Source organism: Rhizoctonia solani, chromosome 7 (genome assembly GCF_016906535.1).
Source record: "Rhizoctonia solani chromosome 7, complete sequence".
Classification (NCBI taxonomy): domain Eukaryota; kingdom Fungi; phylum Basidiomycota; class Agaricomycetes; order Cantharellales; family Ceratobasidiaceae; genus Rhizoctonia; species Rhizoctonia solani.
This window is the reverse complement of record NC_057376.1, coordinates 1036128-1054020: the sequence shown is the minus strand read 5'-3', so window position 1 is coordinate 1054020 and position 17893 is coordinate 1036128. Positions and strand designations below refer to the sequence as shown.

General features: G+C 47.8%; 5 protein-coding genes across 5 annotated transcripts; 2 read left to right on the top strand and 3 right to left on the bottom strand.

The window, feature by feature from the left end:
- Positions 1-144: 144 nt before the first annotated feature.
- Positions 145-2257, bottom strand: RhiXN_06504 (major facilitator superfamily transporter; the record flags this gene model as incomplete). Its single annotated transcript, XM_043326320.1, has 11 exons — positions 145-156; positions 222-524; positions 590-598; positions 664-712; positions 767-821; positions 874-1064; positions 1119-1688; positions 1747-1816; positions 1867-1902; positions 1956-2195; positions 2248-2257. 11 exons carry the CDS (start codon positions 2255-2257, stop codon positions 145-147), a joined length of 1545 nt encoding a protein of 514 aa, XP_043181752.1.
- Positions 2258-3547: 1290 nt separating this feature from the next.
- RhiXN_06503 (P-loop containing nucleoside triphosphate hydrolase protein) lies at positions 3548-5680 on the top strand (the record flags this gene model as incomplete). Its single annotated transcript, XM_043326319.1, has 11 exons — positions 3548-3594; positions 3660-3741; positions 3792-3803; positions 3869-4036; positions 4090-4218; positions 4270-4366; positions 4417-4643; positions 4900-4980; positions 5037-5252; positions 5307-5453; positions 5504-5680. 11 exons carry the CDS (start codon positions 3548-3550, stop codon positions 5678-5680), a joined length of 1383 nt encoding a protein of 460 aa, XP_043181751.1.
- Positions 5681-8916: 3236 nt separating this feature from the next.
- RhiXN_06502 (aspartyl protease) lies at positions 8917-11827 on the bottom strand (the record flags this gene model as incomplete). The annotated part of the gene is made up of 8 exons (XM_043326318.1): positions 8917-9656; positions 9843-10335; positions 10374-10573; positions 10627-11066; positions 11144-11275; positions 11358-11467; positions 11539-11649; positions 11696-11827. 8 exons carry the CDS (start codon positions 11825-11827, stop codon positions 8917-8919), a joined length of 2358 nt encoding a protein of 785 aa, XP_043181750.1.
- Positions 11828-12101: 274 nt separating this feature from the next.
- Positions 12102-15032, top strand: RhiXN_06501 (carbohydrate esterase family 16 protein; the record flags this gene model as incomplete). Its single annotated transcript, XM_043326317.1, has 10 exons — positions 12102-12227; positions 12279-12422; positions 12498-12569; positions 12625-12795; positions 12859-13224; positions 13918-13975; positions 14048-14332; positions 14410-14531; positions 14603-14786; positions 14857-15032. 10 exons carry the CDS (start codon positions 12102-12104, stop codon positions 15030-15032), a joined length of 1704 nt encoding a protein of 567 aa, XP_043181749.1.
- A 597-nt stretch (positions 15033-15629) lies between these two features.
- Positions 15630-17300, bottom strand: RhiXN_06500 (uncharacterized protein; the record flags this gene model as incomplete). The annotated part of the gene is made up of 2 exons (XM_043326316.1): positions 15630-16667; positions 16731-17300. The coding sequence occupies 2 exons, from the start codon at positions 17298-17300 to the stop codon at positions 15630-15632; spliced, it is 1608 nt and encodes a 535-aa protein (XP_043181748.1).
- Positions 17301-17893: the final 593 nt, after the last annotated feature.

Genomic DNA, 17893 nt, shown 5'->3' with positions numbered 1-17893 from the left:
TGGGGCTTCAAATAAGGTCAACAATGGGTCCGGAGTGAAATATTGGTATAGTACAATTTATGCATATGAGTAATTAACTATGCGAAATTCGCTGGCATGATACATAATAAATGGGGATCCAGACATTGAAATCTGCTGATTTGCTCAAAGTTCGTGCTAACAGTATTGTTTGCATTTCAGTAGGTTAAAAGCTGAGGCACCAGTAGAATTTCAGCACTCACATGGGCGAAATGAACTGAAACCAACCAAACCAAACTAGGCGTGAGGTTAGGAGTTTCAACCTGGCGGACCTCCTGTGCTTCGGCATCCTTCTCTGCCCGTGCCTGGGCCTGGTTAGGCGCTGCAGCCTCCGGCTCCTTTGGTGCAGCTTTCCATCCAAGCCATGTCTTACGTCCAACTTTAGGGCCACGAATGAATAACAATATCAGTTGCAATCCGTAAAACCCGAGGGCGAGAGCACCGCTAGGCCGCCAGCCGTACTTCAAGTACACTTGTGTGCCGACGGAAGTTCCCATGACCTGACCCTATAGAAATTATGAGATGTGAGATGTTTATTGAAATTCTCAGACATCGCCTCGTGGATACGTACGAGGAACAACTATAAAATTGAAAAATATATTTCGTCTTAGTCTTGGCACAGAATACTTGGCACGAATCACCCACCGAAATGATAAATACGGCGTTCATTCGAGCCCGCGCTAAAGGTTCGATGCTAGAAGGGAGAGTATGATTAAAGTGATTAAGGAACGCATAGTTGTGAACTAACGCATATATGCGACTTGAATTGGAAACCTGGTTCATTTGTGATGCGACATCGATACCTAGATCCCTGGATGTTAGGAGGACAAAATCATAGAAGCAGGTCTGGCTCACCGAAGCATGCGACAACGACAGCACCGATGTTTATCCCCGCTGCCCCTGTGTATATGGCCTGGAATCCGATACCACCCATGATGGCAATCATGGTTGTCGTCCAACCATCGAGTTTGTCAACAAATCGGCCAACCAACGGCGCTGTCATAACTCCCATCATACCAATCAGCCCAAAGAGGCCGATTCCTAGTCTATTCCAAAGTTTAATTGAACAGGTGCTTAACCAAAATCATTGAGGAACTTACGTTGAATAGTTGTATGGGGCATCGTCCAAAAGGAAAGTCAAGTTAACCCAAAAGTTGACAAAAACTGCGGATGAAAGGAATCCAATCAAACAACATTGAATAAGGGTTGGCTCAGTGACCGCGTAGCGTGCCATCGTATATAGAATACCGAGGTAAGAAAGGCCAGTATTCTTGGCTGGGTAGTCGGGCACAAACAGCCACATTGCAAAAACGTTACCGAACTGTAGACCGCATGATATCCAATATATGATTCGCCAGCTAGCGAAGTTGGCAATGATTCCTGATATTACTCGAGCAAATAGAATACCGAGCAAAAGTCCAGAGAGGACGATCGAAATAGCAGATGCACGTCGTTCCGGGGGTGCCAAGTCTGCTGCCAAGGGGATCATGATCTGGGGTACGACAGTAAAAACCCCCATTACGAATGAAAGCCCGCCGAAAATGTTCTTAGATGGAGCAAGCGCGAGTCCAAGAGTGAATGCGCCGATCATACATCCAAGCAAAAGCAAAAGTTGTCGACGACGAACTAGGTCTCCGAGTGGGCTAATAAGTAGCAAGCCGACCGCATACCTACAACAGAGGTGATATTTAGAAAGCAAATAATCTACAAACATTAACTGACACTCACCCGGCCTGTGTCAGGGTAGGGATTATGGTGATTTCCTCATCTGTGACGCCAAACGACTGCGCGAGTCGAACTATCATGATGTAAGTTTCACAACACTCTCATAATCAAACATGTACTAACCAAGAATCGGCTGGCAGTAGTACAGATTCCCTACAGCTAGAAAAGAAGAAATTTCAGTAAAGTGGTTAAAATGAAAACGAGCTACCCACTCAGTGTGCTCGCGATTCCGAAGAAAATATTTAGCGCCAGCGTGAAATGAAAGGGCTTTTCTGGGTGATGGCGCAGATATGTAGGAATAGGGATGAATCCAAAGTCAAATCGCCGGATTTTCTCCTCGACTTTAGCGGGAGAAGGATCAGTTGACGAATTCACAGTAGAGGTACTAGCCTGGCTGATGGGTGTCGTCGTACCGGGTACTGCTTCCACCACTTGCGTGATTTCGGGAGTGGCTATATAGTGATCATTAGACAATGCACTCGAGCCAAGCACACTGGAACTTACGGTTCGTCATGTTTGCGGGAGGCTGAAACGATGGCCCGGGTGGGCTAGGAGGACTCAGAACACGGTGATGGAATGGACATCCTCCCTCAAAACGGCAGATTATATATTAGGGCCAAGGATCTAGTCCCCTGAGTGACTTGTGTGTCAGTTAGTCAGGCATCTACGAAAGTTACATACGACAGCTCGACTCTCGTCGGATAATCCGGCCCTTGGATAGAAATCCGGTCAACGATCCGACTCCCTAATACAAGAAACCTAGATGCCGCTGGTATCTATTTTTAAGGACGGCAGAGGTAGAACAGTCGTTAAGGACTAAGCCTTCCTGTCAGTGGGTCAGCACAGTATCACGCAGGAGATACTATATGACATGGTCAGGGTAGATCAATCGTTTAGACTTACTGGCAGATTTTAACAGCGACTGTATCTCGCCTAACGCGGGGTAGGATCGGGGCAATCACCAGATGCTGTCAAGTAAGGCCTGCGGGTCTTGTCTATACTTAGCTATCCCACGAGTTTTGTCAATAGGGCAGGAACCGAGCTACTGGCCTCTCTCGATAAGGTATATGGACACCTGCCTGTAGTGTAGGTGGGTCCGTTGTAAGTGTGTCAGTGATGAATAAAGACAGCTAAACGTCCAGAGACAGGAGAATCAAGCTGGTGGGTAATTCTCGATCAAACTGTTTGCTAACGAAACGGTGCTAGGCACTGCTAGTCATCTAATCAGATCGGATTTTTATAAGCTGAAAGAGTAGCTGTATAGTGACTTGGCCAGAAAATATCGGCTCAATAAGCGCTCTACCAGAGTTCTTCCAATATAAATCTGCTCTAAATATAGTCCCGCTGTACATATGAATGTGGGTTTAAGGACATGGTAGGTGAGATGAGGCCAGTTTGATAGCCAAACAACCAAAAAGAATGCAACGGTTCTACTGGAGCCTCCTCCCATCCGAGGTATGGTTCAGGTATGTCTCACAGAATGTCAGGTTTAGAATGAATAAGACGTATCAGGACAGAGGACCAAGCGCAAATAACCGAATACGGCGATAAGTACATACAACTACTGAGTAACCATACACGGTATTCAATGCATGTATCGACGTTCGTAGGGCTGGCGTTACATTCGGTCCGTCATCTCAGCAAAAAGTAAATGTTTCATTAGCAATAATTCCGAAGCCACGTGATGTTCTTTACTCGCATTCACCCTCGATCACCTTGCCGTTTCACTCGTCAACCACTTACAGAATACGAACAAGCTAAACTGGTGTTAATTTATAAAAGGTCCGATAAGTACATGTCTAGAATGTCGCAAGCTGAACCAAAGAAGAAGGTCCTGTTAGTGGGTATTGGGTTGGTCTCGTTTCCTTCACGCATGCACACTGTATGATGTACGAGTAACATTTAATAACAAACAGCGGCCCAACCTGTTCCGGAAAGACAACGCTCACGAAATATCTACATAACATCCTGCCTAATAGTTTTATAATCCACCAGGATGTACGTGAGCAATCACCCTCTTCGTGTACCCCTGCTGAAAGCTCACCTAGGACTTTGCACCGGTAAGGGTGTCTTTTTGATATTATTTTCCATAAGAAGCACTAATAGAAGTGGAACTCCTGCATAGCCATGGGACCAGATCCCCGTCCATCCTATCTATAAAGTTCAAGACTGGGACGATGCCCCTGGTGCTATTGACTGGCCCAGGCTACGTGCGTCTCTTGAACACGTAAAAGACCACGGTGTACTTCCAGATTCCCATTCCTCGCATGACCACTTGAACGAGCAGCGTGAGGTACGTACTTCTTGGCTACGGGCATCACAGCAGCTGAAGGAGGTTTGGGATAGGTGCCAGTTTCTCAGGGCACGTTGGAACGATTAAAGGTACAGTTCCAAGAGGTGGAAGGCCGATGGGCCGCCAAAGGTTTCAAAGTTACATGGGCACTACTCGATGGATTTTTATTATATTGGGATAAGGTGATGTTGTTGAGGATGATCAAACCCAGGATTAATCTAATGACCTTACAGGAAATAGTAGAAAAACTTGACGTTAAGATATTCATACATGTGCCCGAAGAAGTCCTCCGAAAACGAAGATATGAACGTCACGGGTATCACACAGCGGGTTAGTCGACTGGAACTCTAACAGAATGATAATGAAATTAACATCGGCAGTTCAATCCGATGGGGCAGAGGGATCGCTTTGGCGCGACCCCCCCAACTACTGGGAGCAAATCGTTTACCCTGCATACGTACGAGCTCATAAACATCTTTTCAAAGAAGAAGATGTAGAGAAAGGCGATCTGACCCCAGAATACACCGACCAGCTCCTCTTGCTGCGAGGTGAAGGGAATAGAGCCAGACAGTGGATATGGGGCGAATGTTGGAAGCTAGCGCGGAACGTATTTTCTCTGTATCCAACCCGTAATATAGCAATGTTATATCGCTCGATATATGCTGATTGAAATTGACTACTGTCGTGTAACCAATCGCGAGCGGCGAACCCAGGTACATTGGATAAGGGCGTAATGACAATCACGTGCAGGGTCAGACATTTATGACGTCTTGCGAGCTATGATCCTCGTCATCGCTCTTCAAAGCAGCATAAATAGGCAAGCAATAGCAGCTTCACCCTAACTTCACTTCATCTGTCTCTAGTCTCATTTGTTCGCCATGTCTTACCTTGCTCGAGCACCAGTTACCCGCGTTGCTATCCGGCGCATCCCCGCTGTAGTTGGCGTAAGATCCAACTCCTCGATGGCTGGCATCAACTAATGTATAGGTTGGTCAAATAGCGTAGGATGGCTACGATCCCTCCACCTTCATCTGCCCCGCCTCCTCCACCACCACCACCACCGCCGCCGCCCTCCGGTCAAAAGTCTGGAGGGTCCTCGCTACCACTAATCCTTGGCTTACTAGCTATTGGAGGAGGAGGCATCTACTACTTGACACAATCTGGGGAAGGGAGCGACCTTAAACAAGATGTAAATTCCGAGGCGAAGCGTCTTCAGGTTGGTGGCGAATCCTAGCCATTCGCTCAAGCGCGCCTAACCCAAATGCAACAGGGTCAGGCAAATGCCAAACTCAGCGAGGCTCGCAACGCCGCCTCGGAAAAGGTGACAGATTTACAGAAGGATGCGGAAAGGGCTAAAGATAAAGCTGCTGTGAATGCAGCTAGCCTGTACGACAAGTCAGCTGCAAAGGTGGACCAGGTACGGGCGAGGCCAAGGGCGCATACAACTCATTCTTGGGGCGCGCTGAGGGCGCCAAGCACGATGCTGAGGCAAAAGCTGGTGAACTGAAGTCGGATGCCGAAAAGCAGGCGAATAAAGCAAAGAAGACTTGGCTGGAGTGGATTGGTTGGTCGAGCAAAAAGACGGATGAAGCGAAGAGGGAGGTTGCGCGAACGTGCCGACGCTGCCGGCAAGGTTCAAAATGAAGCGAACAAGCGGGCTTAGGTGCCCATATACTACTTTGTGTTGTACTAGTACATCTTAATTATAGGACTAATCTTGTCGTTACTCTGAACTAAACATCAACCAAGAAAAGAAGTGTGTGCGTTCCAGGCCAATGATAAAGGGCTCCCTAGTGGTCGATCCCCTATGATATTTTAATGTGTGTCCTCTTCATGTATAAACATGTATAACAAGGTCTTTCTATTAATTAAGGGGTCATTCTAACTTATTCGTTTCTAAGTGGGGAACTTGGAGCCCAAATCATCTCAGAAATAGGGTTGCCTTATGGTGTCGTGACTTGATTTTTTTTAATAGACGTCCATATAAGCAATACGAGCTACATGCGAACAAGGCAAACCGCTCGCAAGAGAGACCAAACCGTACAGAGCTACAAGGAGAGCGAAACCACAAAGGAACCGAAAAGGGTAGCCGGTCAGGTGTCGTGACTTGATTATCTTTGTTCCCTCCATAGGCCGGTTTCTAGATCCAATGTATACTCATTATAACGTAATCGAGGTTCTCCAAACATAAAGGTGATAATGGCCGTCATGTGTCCACAATGAATTCTTGCCTCTTATCTATATTTCTAGTTTAATAGTGCACGCTTCACATGCGATACTTGGCTTACAACATCATGGTGGGGACTTGCGGTCATATGAGCCTCTCAATGAACCATCCCAGACACGCGAGGGCGAGGCTCTGGGGATCAACTCGCACTTTTCGGTTCCCCAACCACGACCCCTAACAATACGGCCCAGTGTATTTGTCGACTTCGTGGTTCTCTACTACCCAAGCCTTAGATCCGGGCGATCGCTGTCTCGGGCGACCCAGCCGACAGACCTAGGTCGCTAAGGAGGCCCCAGGCTCCCCCATTTGTACCGCGCTACGAATCAATGGGTGTCGTCATAACGGTCTCAGATAGACTCGCATATATCTACACAAAAATGCATCGTATACACGGACAACCCGATCAGAGCACAGGTTGAACTGTCAGTCCAGGTGCGGGAAAATGAACGATATATAAAGACACAACTGAAACGATAAGCAGGTTAAACCAGTCTTACATATCCGGACAAATCTATAAGTTATACAAACAAGTTGAACCGTAGTTCCGCCCATCGTACATTTAGTACTGTATCCATCAGAGTCATGACGAGGGTGTCTGGTCAAGAATTGGATGGGTGGGTGAGCGAGGATTCGGAAGGGGTAAACGGATGTATGCTAACACATTTGGTGATAGGGAGGGTACGGGACAAATCGATTAACAAAGGGGGTGCGCATATGCCGTACAACAGGTGGAGTCAAATGAATCAAATGGCCGTGGACCAAGACCCTTCGAGCGACAATAAGCAAAATAAGTTAGTTAGGATGACTTTAGTTGTCGTGATCCAGCGCTTTACAGAAGCATACAGGTTGCCACTAGTTTCCGATAAAAGTACAAGGGGGAGCAGGAGGCAAGATCGATTCTGAAACAAATCAGCTTTATCGCGTCCCTTTATCAACGAACGATGGCTCTGCCTGTGTATTCAAACTGAAAGATAATATTAAGATGGCTGTCTCATAAACTTATTATATAGATCGCATTTAGCGAACATACACGTTCTGAATAACTGACGCAAGCTAAAATATAGTAATCTTATGTTGTAATGCTCGCCATTCTATGAGGAATAATCAACCCAAGAGGCATACGGTTTAAACTAGATGCAATGTTTAGGTATGTAAAATTCCGAAAGCCATGCCGAGTCTACTTTTACACTCCTCAAGAACCCATTAGTCTTTTCCACGAAGCACAGTTTCGTTTGATGTCATTAAGGCGTGTGACTTCCTTGACTCTCGACCGGATCAAATTTGTCGCGGTGCTTAATTGTGCGCTGAGCTATGAACTCGATCGAAATCTGAGTGTCATAAAGTCTGATTGTGAGGTAAGGATTCGCCACATACGACAGGGTCAATATGGGTGTTAATCAAGACATTGGAGTGGGAACGCGGACCAAAATCAGAGCGGCCTGGTCCGAATGACAAGACAAGTCGGAAGCTCGTTCGGACTCTCACGTTCGGAGCATGGCTCATTTAAAGTGCAATAGTTTCGAGGACAGGAGGATCAAACGGTGCAGACGTATCATTAGCACACAACGCGAGTGGGGCATGTGAGAAGTAGGCACCCGAGAGTTGGGTGAATATTCATTCGAGACTTACCGTCACGGTGATGGAAGTCTTTCTAATAGAGTTGAAACCATCCGAATTAACAGCCATTAGGGTATGAGGTAGCGGGAAAACGATATCTTTGGATGGGCGGCCTGTGAAATATCTCTTGGGTTTAACTAGTCAGGTATGTTTAAAGGTAGATTAATAGATACCAAGCAAGGTATGCTAAGATGATGGTATGAAGGACATCGTAGAAAAGTTGGCTTCCCTAGAAATAAATATTGTGGAGATACCTCTCAAAGCTCCCAGTATATGAGTCCGGTGTAGTAGAGCAAATAAGGAGGTTTGTAGTCCCAAAGACTGGGAGCACATGAGCTCCTTAGCTGGGGTAAGACATAGCATCAGCTCGGCTTATCTACCCGAGCAAGTGTATCGTGGCTCGTTAGTTCGAAGCGTAGCTCGTGATACTGTAGAATATGTTCCCGCACAAAAATCGCGTGGCCCTGAATTAAATGCAGACGTCCTCAAGCACGGACACAAGTTAGGTTAGCGCCAAGACTTATAAGCCTAACCACGTCTGTCTAGGTGCCATGCAACATAACGCACACGAGCGGTGAACATACTCTTCATCTGACAGTTAGCATGCGCTGTAAAAGGCACTATTCTTCAGTAGATTAGTTCTGGAACTTGGTTTGGTATTCAATTCAGCTAAACAATGGCGTTGAAGCTACTCGTGTTCCATGCCAAATGCGTGAGTATATGCGTACATATCTCCTGGACCTATCTCTTATTATGCATATCTTTCGAGAGTAAAAGTAGGCACAATCACCACACTATCAATAGTATATAATCAAACATAAACAACGTGATACGTGTAAGTCGCAATTGATTTTCAACTACATGATACAACTTTCACTAATCAAAACATGGTATCAACATCCCCATAATAGCCGGGTAGAAAAAAAAAGTCCGGGGGGCCATAACAACACAAAGAGTCCCACCAAGAGGCCTACCAAAGCCAAGACTCTATAAACGTACATCCTCAAACCTGCTGGGCTGTAGAGTGTCCGACCGTTCAGGCATTGTCGCGATACTGAGGCATATCGTACCTCCCAGCGGGAGTGTGCGAGCGCTCATCATCGTCTTCGGGGAACTTGGTCACAGGTACGTATGTTCCTCTCGTACTGGATCCGGCAACAGCAGTGGGCAATGCCTTGCCCTGTTTTCGTTGTTTGGATATCAGAACTCCGCCCATGACAATCAGCCCGATGAGTAATACAACGTTGAGGCCGAGCAAGCCGAGGGCAATGGGGGCTAGCTTCATGAGCTTGTCCAGTGTATTGGAAATCTCAGAGTCGTCGTCGGACACCGCAGAGACCAGGTTTGCTTTTGAAGAAGGCCTGGAATCAGTGTCATCGTTGACATTGACGTTGGCGATAGGATCGGAGCTGGCTTTCGAATTGGTCGCAGCATTAGAATTGATCGCTGAGGTCGTAGTCGTGGTCGTAGTCGTGGTCGGAGCTGTGGGCGTGGGCGTAGATGCGGATCCAGGGGTCGACGACTTTGGAACAGGAGAACCAGCACCAGGAAGTTTACTCGCGTCGCCCTCTGAGGGAAGTTGAGCGAGAGTGGCTGCGCGATTCTTCTTGAAGCTTGCACTGGCGGCTACGGGGTCGGTAAGTGGGAGAAGCTTGATGTAAGGTTTGCCCATATTTCCGCTTGCGTCAAAGTCACCGAAATCATAGACAGCATAGACGTTACGTAGGAAGGAGTCTCCAAGTAGGAAATCAAACGGCAGATGTTGATAGTAAGGAACTGGAACGCATTGTAGCATAATGTTTGTTCAGTTCCATTAATGGTGAATTTCCCAGGGATGGTGAGGTCAAGTGGGTGAATTGGGACGGTTATACCACTAAAAAGAATGTCAAGGTTTGTAAAAGACACCAGAAAATACTACATACCCTATCGTAAAAGTAACGTTTGCTTCTGCCATACACGGACTTATCCAAAGGCCATCATTGTGCAAATAAACACTGCCAGGGATATGTCCATAGATGGCGTCTACAGCCCACTTGGGCAATAGTCCTAGGCTTGCGCCAGTATCAAGGAGTGCAAGACTCTTTCCTTCAGGGGGGTCTGATTCGTTATCGCCTTCGAAAGTACTGTTGAGTTGCACCGGGGAACTATTGACGGACATGCCATCGAGAAGGACAGTCCAGCGATTGGTGTTTTCGGGCCAAAGAGAGATTGGCGAGGAGTGATTAACAGCGGCATATTGGGGAAGAATTTCACCAATATCGAAAGCACCATGTGCCATATCGTCCAGATCATTGGCACGCTCTAGGGCAAACGCAATATGGTTGGGTGTGTTGGGCTCTTGTAAGAAGAGGTTGCTGAGCAGACTACGTCCCCAGGTAGCGTTATAATTGGTTTGAACAGCACGGGCGATGTTTGAGAGGGTGTCGAAGCCCAAGCCCATAATACCATAAGTTCCCTGTTTGAACATGTATCCATGTCTTTTGCCGATGTTACCGCGATGAACGCCTGGTCGTCTACGTCGAATCCAGCGAACGATACGTTGGTCACAGCAAGATGGCCGTCAACTGAACCCTTCCCATAACGGACACCGACTGGGACATTGGTGAAGTTGTGAACATTGGCGAAAAGACCTGGATGAGCAACAGGATAGACCCAGAGATCGGTTGAGCCAGTATCGAGTTGCACGGGTACCTCTATGGACGGGATGAGTTCTAGACCGTGTTGGTATGATGAAGACTACACTCACCGACTCCTGCTATCGTGAGGTTGGTCGTATAAAACATATTGTTGAAGTTTGTAATATCGGAATCGTCAGTCGGGTCGGCACCGGCACTGACCAGTGAGGGAGGAGAGTTGAGATGTGTGCTGTGAGCGGCGAATAGCGAGGTGTGTTTGGTCGCATCTCGTCTCTGGACAGGTATGCGGAGGGCGTTGGCCAATTGGAATGTGGGGCCCGCCAACAGTCCCAACGCAAGTTTTGGAGCGACGGACTTCATGGCAAAGGGAGAGAATGGGTCGAGAGGGTTGTGTCGCACGCCTTTTAGCCTGGTCTCTGCCACTGAGGCACAGGTTCCATATACGGCACTGCCACCCTTGACACTCGCCCAGATCTCAATTCGAACAGCCTCTTTCGGGCATTCGTTCCTTGCTGTCCCCGAAATAGCCATATGCGTGGCTGGCAAGCGCCTACGAGGTCCCATCAATGAATATCAACCATAAATTGCTTCAGTTACAAAAGATGCCGTTAATATGTGCCAAACCACCAGCGTAGTAATTTCCCAACATGCTTCCCCTCCTCTGGTTTATCGAAATCTGCGCGCCCGACAAACTTCTTTGGACCGAGGAATAAGGGGATCCAGTGGATGTCATCGTCAAACATCTTGAGTACGGCACAGCTTCGGGAGAGAACCACTCGGGTTTCATTGTAGCAGTCTGAATCTGGGTCAGATGGTTACAATGGTACAATGAAACACTTACTCTTTTAGGTCGCCTTTCCACTTGGTTACTTTGTACATCGAACAATTGAGAGATTGATCCATATTCGGGAGTTTTACACGAATAGTGCCGTGGAATACAATCTCTTCTGCCTCTAATCCGTTTGTTCCTTGTTTTGAATGTGTCAGTAAGGGTTATATGGCGGAATGAATAGCTGTCTCACCAACAAGTCCCGACGAGCCGCATCCGATCCATCTTCGCCCTCGGCAATAGGCCCGGCGAATGGATTATAATTACCAGCTCCAAATCCCTCCTTCTTGTATCCAAGTAAGATCTGCGAGGGTTAATTCGAGTTTGAGTAGTCAAATGCAGTGGCATACCTTGTTGGTAGCCTCATCGACGACTATTACATTCTCAAACATGATCTCTCCTTCATATGTGTACCAGTTGTCATCGCCGCCTCGAGTAGCGAGCTGAGCGTGCGCTATATCAACGCCAGCTGGGACGGCCATGGTAGTAAAATGAGGATTGATGGCCATCTATCCACTTCCATCTCCATTTATACGGGGAAGAGATAGATCATGCGAACACGAACAATAGTGGTTTGGATGAATTGCCTGAAACCGGGTTCGGGTCATGACCAATCAATAATGATAGCAGCGCAATTGGCAACCGAGGGATGTATCACGGGCCCGGGGGGTTCAGCCCCACGGCCGCTTAGCCTCAACCTTGGTCGCTGGCACATTCTCGTCAAGACCTTTTGTTACGAATTTCACGAATAATATTATGTCCTATTGTAGCATCTGCGAAACAGAATGCACCGATATCACAAGGCATTTGTTCTCCTATCACGCCCGGTCCCAGGCTGTTGACTCCGGCATCGCGACCAGTGCGGGTCCGTCGTCAAATGAGGTACTATATCTGAACTCCACATACCGGCATTTCTTACTAACCAATATATAGCCCGAGCCTAGTGCACCCGACGATGACCAGGCATTTTGCTTTCAATGTAGTCGCAATTTCCACACGGTAGCGGCCCTGACAGCGCACCTAGGAGATGCACAGGTCCATGATCGAAATACCGGATACACAGCACACATGTCCTTGGTAAGTCTCCATCCCCCCTATTTGATACTTGCTTACCCTTTTCGGATATAAAAATGCTGACACAAGGATTGCCAGGGTATGCCAGGTTACCCACCCCACGCCCATAATGCCACAGGATCCTATAGCTTGTACCCAAGAAGCCCGAGGGTGAGTTTCACGGTGTTGCACCCCTCCGCTTTTCAGACTCCCAACTTGCTCTTAGCCATCGTCGGATTTAGGCTATGATTATGGAGATTTGGGCTCGGGAGATGCTGGTTCATCACCGCAAACATCCAGCTCACTCTTGGGCGGCTCGAGCACCCTATCGGATTCGCCGATCAATGAGCCTGGCAGGGAGTACACTCCGGAGGACGATCAAATGCTATCACATGATGTGAGCCATCTCACAAGCACTTTTGAATGTTGACGAACTGAATATACCCATTCAATTCGCCAGTCTTCGGACTTTTCCGACGAACTTGCCTCTGAAAATGATGAAGCTGGTAATATGCCCATAGATACAGAGCACCAGGATTCGCATAATCACCTGGATTCAACTCCCGCGTTGGCTCCTGACCACACTCAACATTTCCGCTCCCCTGATTCCGTTGCCGGAGGTGCTCAGCCTCCAAGTCTGCCATACGCTCCTGGAGCATATGCATTTATTCCCCCTCATCCAAATATACCCCTTCCGGGGATGAATGCTTATGTTCAGGAGGGGATGAGTATGTCATATCCATACCCGAAAAGTGTACTGACCGCAGGAACGTCGTATTGTCACAGGTCTGGTGCGACGCATCGCCCTGAGGTGTATCGTGCAGAGGTGAGTCTCCGAGCTTCGAATGGTCTTAACTCGGCCCCTCACCCCTTGCATCACCCAAGAGTTCATCCAACTCGACGCACCCACCTACTCCAAGAATCATGTGTCCGATCTGCCTGGACCCTGCTCAGGAAATTACCAGTACATTATGTGGGCATATATTCTGCGCATCCTGTATCAAGTCGGCTCTCAGTCTACGTGAAGCCTGCCCTGTATGCAATCGTGCTATCAGTCGGTGGAGTACTCACCCTATCTACCCCGTCTTCTGAAGCTCGATTCCCATATTATTCCGGTTCCCGTATATTACCAGCTTTCTTGGATTCCCATTCTCTTCGCTACTCACAAGCTGGAAGTCTTGTACCTGATAATTTATAGTTGTGCGACCCAAAATAAACCTCGTGATCCACGAAGTCTCGAGAGATGCTGAACGATTTGCATTGGGTGCATACTTCTCGTGGTTCTTCCGCCCAGCTGTCCGATAATTCCTGTCTAGTCTTTCGGAGACGTTTCCCCTTCCGGTCATGGCCCGAGAGCGCACAGAGGCTAGATGAGAAGAGTCTGTGGTATAAATATGCCCCGAGATTTTGCTGTTGAATCGCTCAGTGGTCGGCTCTCCATCTATACTCCGGCTGATCGGACGCAATGTTCCTCCCATTCATTGCACTTGCCTTCGTCGGCTCATGCTCCGCGTTTCAGCTCAAAAATCTGGTGACGTTTGGAGACTCATATACTGACAATACGATGAACGGTGATGGTACGCACATCGAATTCAATACATAACCCCTGTTTATCAAAAATCTTAATTGGCCGCTTGGTATCTGTATAGCTGGGTATCGATGGCCTGACCATGTCGCATTCATGTCCAACGGGACCGTCAACGTTTACGATTTCGCACACTCTGGAGCAACGTGCTCGGGAAAACTTACACCACGCATTTTCAAACCGGTCCTCGAGGCTCAGGTCCCGGAGTATTTTGCGAATGTGACAGTCAAGGCTACCCCAGGCAAACCTCGGGAGAACACGACATACATTATTGGTAAGAATGGAACTTATGTTCCTCTGGCGAGCAAGGATACCATGTACTCGATCTGGATTGGTACCAATGATGTTGGTGAGTCCTATATATAGTTCTATTTTATTTCATTTTGTCTTTGTAATTTAATATAACTGACCTGTTTACCTGTGTAGGCGTTGGCACACTGCTCACCGATCCACTCCCGGATGTTTCGATTGTCAATACTACCGAATGCGTGTTTGACTGGGTCGAAGAGTTATACAACAAGGGAGCAAGGAACTTTTTGATTCAAAACGTAAGGTTCCCGTCATATAACTCTCCTCGTGCCGAACCTAAAAGGGTCTGCGCGCGTGTTTTTATAATTAGATGACTCCGATGTGGCTGCTTCCCATGTATGCCCCGGATGGATACGACACCAAATACTGGAATTGGCCGCATAACCAAACCGAATGGAGTATCTTTATCGCCGAGTTGGTTCGCGCGGGTAACGAACTTCAGGCATTGCGCACCAAATATATCGCACCCGGCCGATTCCCTGGCGCGCGGTTTGGTATGTAACCTTTTCATCGATATTCTGATGTCTCCGACGAATTATTAATTTTCTTGCTACGCATATATAGGTATATTCGACTCTCACCGGTTATTCAAGGACATGTACTACAATCCCCAAGACTATCTTGTCGGACCGACTTACAACGTTGCTGGGGTGATACAAGCTTGCAAATATCCTTATGGGAATAATACACTAGTCTGTGAAACTGAGCCTCCAGCTGTTCGGGACTCTTATCTGTGGTGAGTTTTGGAGGATTAGCTTTGGATCTCGTGGCGGCGAAATAACGGATACGCATTTAGGTGGAACGAACTGCATCCATCTGAGCAAGCTCACAAAGTTGTCGCGCGGCACGTTTTGGACTCGCTCAGTGGGAAGGGACCATTTGTGCAATGGTATGGCGCAAAATAGTTCTTTCAAAACGGGAGCGAAGCACCTGTGGCTCTAGATCTTCTAGGCTCTTGGGGTTTTCCTATTGTTCCAACGTTAACGGCCATCCTGCATATAATTAACATGTCCATCCCACTCGTATCAATGAAGTCATAGCTTTTACCGTAACGTCACTCTCGCATTAGCCACAATACAGAAGTAGGTAAAACATTGAAGCAGCCCTCTGAACGAACTGTCTTCACATGTAACATTGCATAACGCGTCGTACAAGTCGATTACTCGATACAATAGACCAGCTCCAGGTACAACAAATCGTCACATACCGAATATGAACAAAAATACAACAAAAAACAACATAAACATGATTAAATCCTGATATGAAAGCACGACAATACACGCGATACAAAGTACGAAATAGCTAACGAATGCCTCAAACATACAAATAAATCGCTCTCAAGTCACTGTCCTCCATCGAAGCCCGGCAAGCTGGGCATCGAATTCGGCCCTCGACACACCCCGACAAAAGACGTGTCCGCAACGCGTACTCGTCATATTTTGCATCGGCCGTGAGCAAACCGTACATGGTAAGGATACCCCCTTTGACCTTTGAGGTAGAGATGGGGGTGAAACTGGGGGTGTGGTCAAAGGTGTACTATTCATGCGCGAGCTAAACATGCTCGACGTCGAAGAACTCATCGTACGTGCTGTTTTGGGAGTGTATACCTTTTGGGCTCGTAAAGGTTCCTCAAATTGGGGTATGAGGGCAGACGTAAATGTGGAAGAGGGTGTTGTCGAATACTGAAGTTTTCGGGCAACAGAGAGAGCATCTTCGAGACTAGAAAGAGACAATTCGAGGCTTCGATTTACGTATACGGCTTCGGTTAAAGGCGTGACTGGTGATCCTTGTCGTGGTTGGTGAACATCAGGGATGGCTAGGAGAGTAGGGGAGTGGGACTCGTTGAGGGTCAAGGAGTGCGGTGGAGTGAGTAGTCTTGGCTCCGGCATCCTGTTCCTTTGTTGAGATCGTGTGGGAAGTGGTGTACGAGGCTGCGCGTCCAAATCACGAATAACCATGAAGTCTGAGATGTTTGGTGAACTCTGGCTCGTAGATTGAGACTCACGGTTCGCCCCGTTGTCCAATGGAACGGCATCTAAATCCCGAATTCTAATGATTTCCCCAGTATTTAGATCTCGAATTTCTAAGATCGTTTCTTCCTCTTCGGCGGAATTTGAAGGAACGGTTTGGGGTAGATGTGGTGCAGAAACGGGGCGTGAAGAGGAAGATAGACGAGGGTCGACCCGTGCTTGTGCCGCGAGTGCTTCAAGATGAGCCCTCAATTCCGGCTCCATCTGATCAAGAAGCTCGGGAGCCAGTGACGGTTTAGGAACTAGGGGTGGGGTACGGGGAGGAGGAAGAGGCGACACGGGTATCGGTGTATGTGCTACAGATATTGACTGCGTACTTGCTCGAGAGGACGCGGATGGTGGTCCCTTGAAATATCAACGTCATCGGACCGAAAATCTCATAAATGCAAGACAAAGCATGGCACTCACCGAAATAGCTGCCACGCTAGCTCTTTTTGCTGCCGAAAAGAAACCCATAATACCAGATCTAGAAAAAGAATTATAATTGGAGTCCATAACTTCGAAACTCGGGCGTCTGCTAGGGCCAGCACTCGCAGGGCCCCCTGGTTGTCGGGTACTGAGTATACGCAGAGGCTTGAGGCCGGTAACCGCTTTTCGTGCCTCCACGGGATTGGCTGCATGCGGAGCTTGAATCCCGGGATACATGGCCAGATCGAGAGGGGAAAGAGGAGGTGTCTGTGTGACTTGCTGGATAGTTATTTGTTGCGGTCTCCATCCTACATATTCTTCTTCCTCGGTTACACTTGGTGACGACGAGCCGGGAGCTGAAACACTAGGCGAGGGTAACAAGCCAGCTTGTGGTGCCATGTCAGAACTGCGGGCCGTAGCTGGGAGCGATGTAGGTGAAGCGTTGGGTTTGAGGATAGTGGGAGCGGGTGATATAGATATCTTCGGATTGTTCATCTCGTCTGTGTCTCTCGACACGACAAGAATAGGTGCGGATCGCAGCCAAGGGGGGTCTTCGTGGTTGTTCACCATCTCGATACCGAGCCCGGACGGTCTCTCGGCGTACACAATAGCGACTAGTGGGATTTGACTACAATAAGGTTTTGCAACAAATAAAGGGGTCAAGCCAAAGCACTCACTTTTGTTACTTTAATGAGTTATGACGTGCGCATTTGACCCACCAACTCGACGAGGGTTGTAAAGGCAGTCTACTAAACGAGGCCGTAAGCAATTGACCGTTGACGACAGACTGTGAACGTGATCGTCAGGTTCTCAAAGCATTCTGGCAACAGGTATTTGGACTAGCTGTCGTCACGTGGGACACATCGAGAACAATCCGCTTCCTGATCTGCATATATCGCGTCAAATAAATGTCAATCAATCACGCTTCGTATCCCTCCTCTCAGCCTAGTTTGCACAAATCCGTGCATCAAAAATATATGTATGTGTACTACTATGCTACAAAGAACGCCTTGGTCTTGCAGAGTCCGTGGATAAATTATGACCAGCGTGGTAATGCTTCAGAGATCCAAACAGCAGTTCCCATCCCTTCGTATCAAACCTAATATCAACGCAGCGAGAACGGAGGTCGGATGACGACGCAGGCGTTCTTTCTTGGTTGGTAA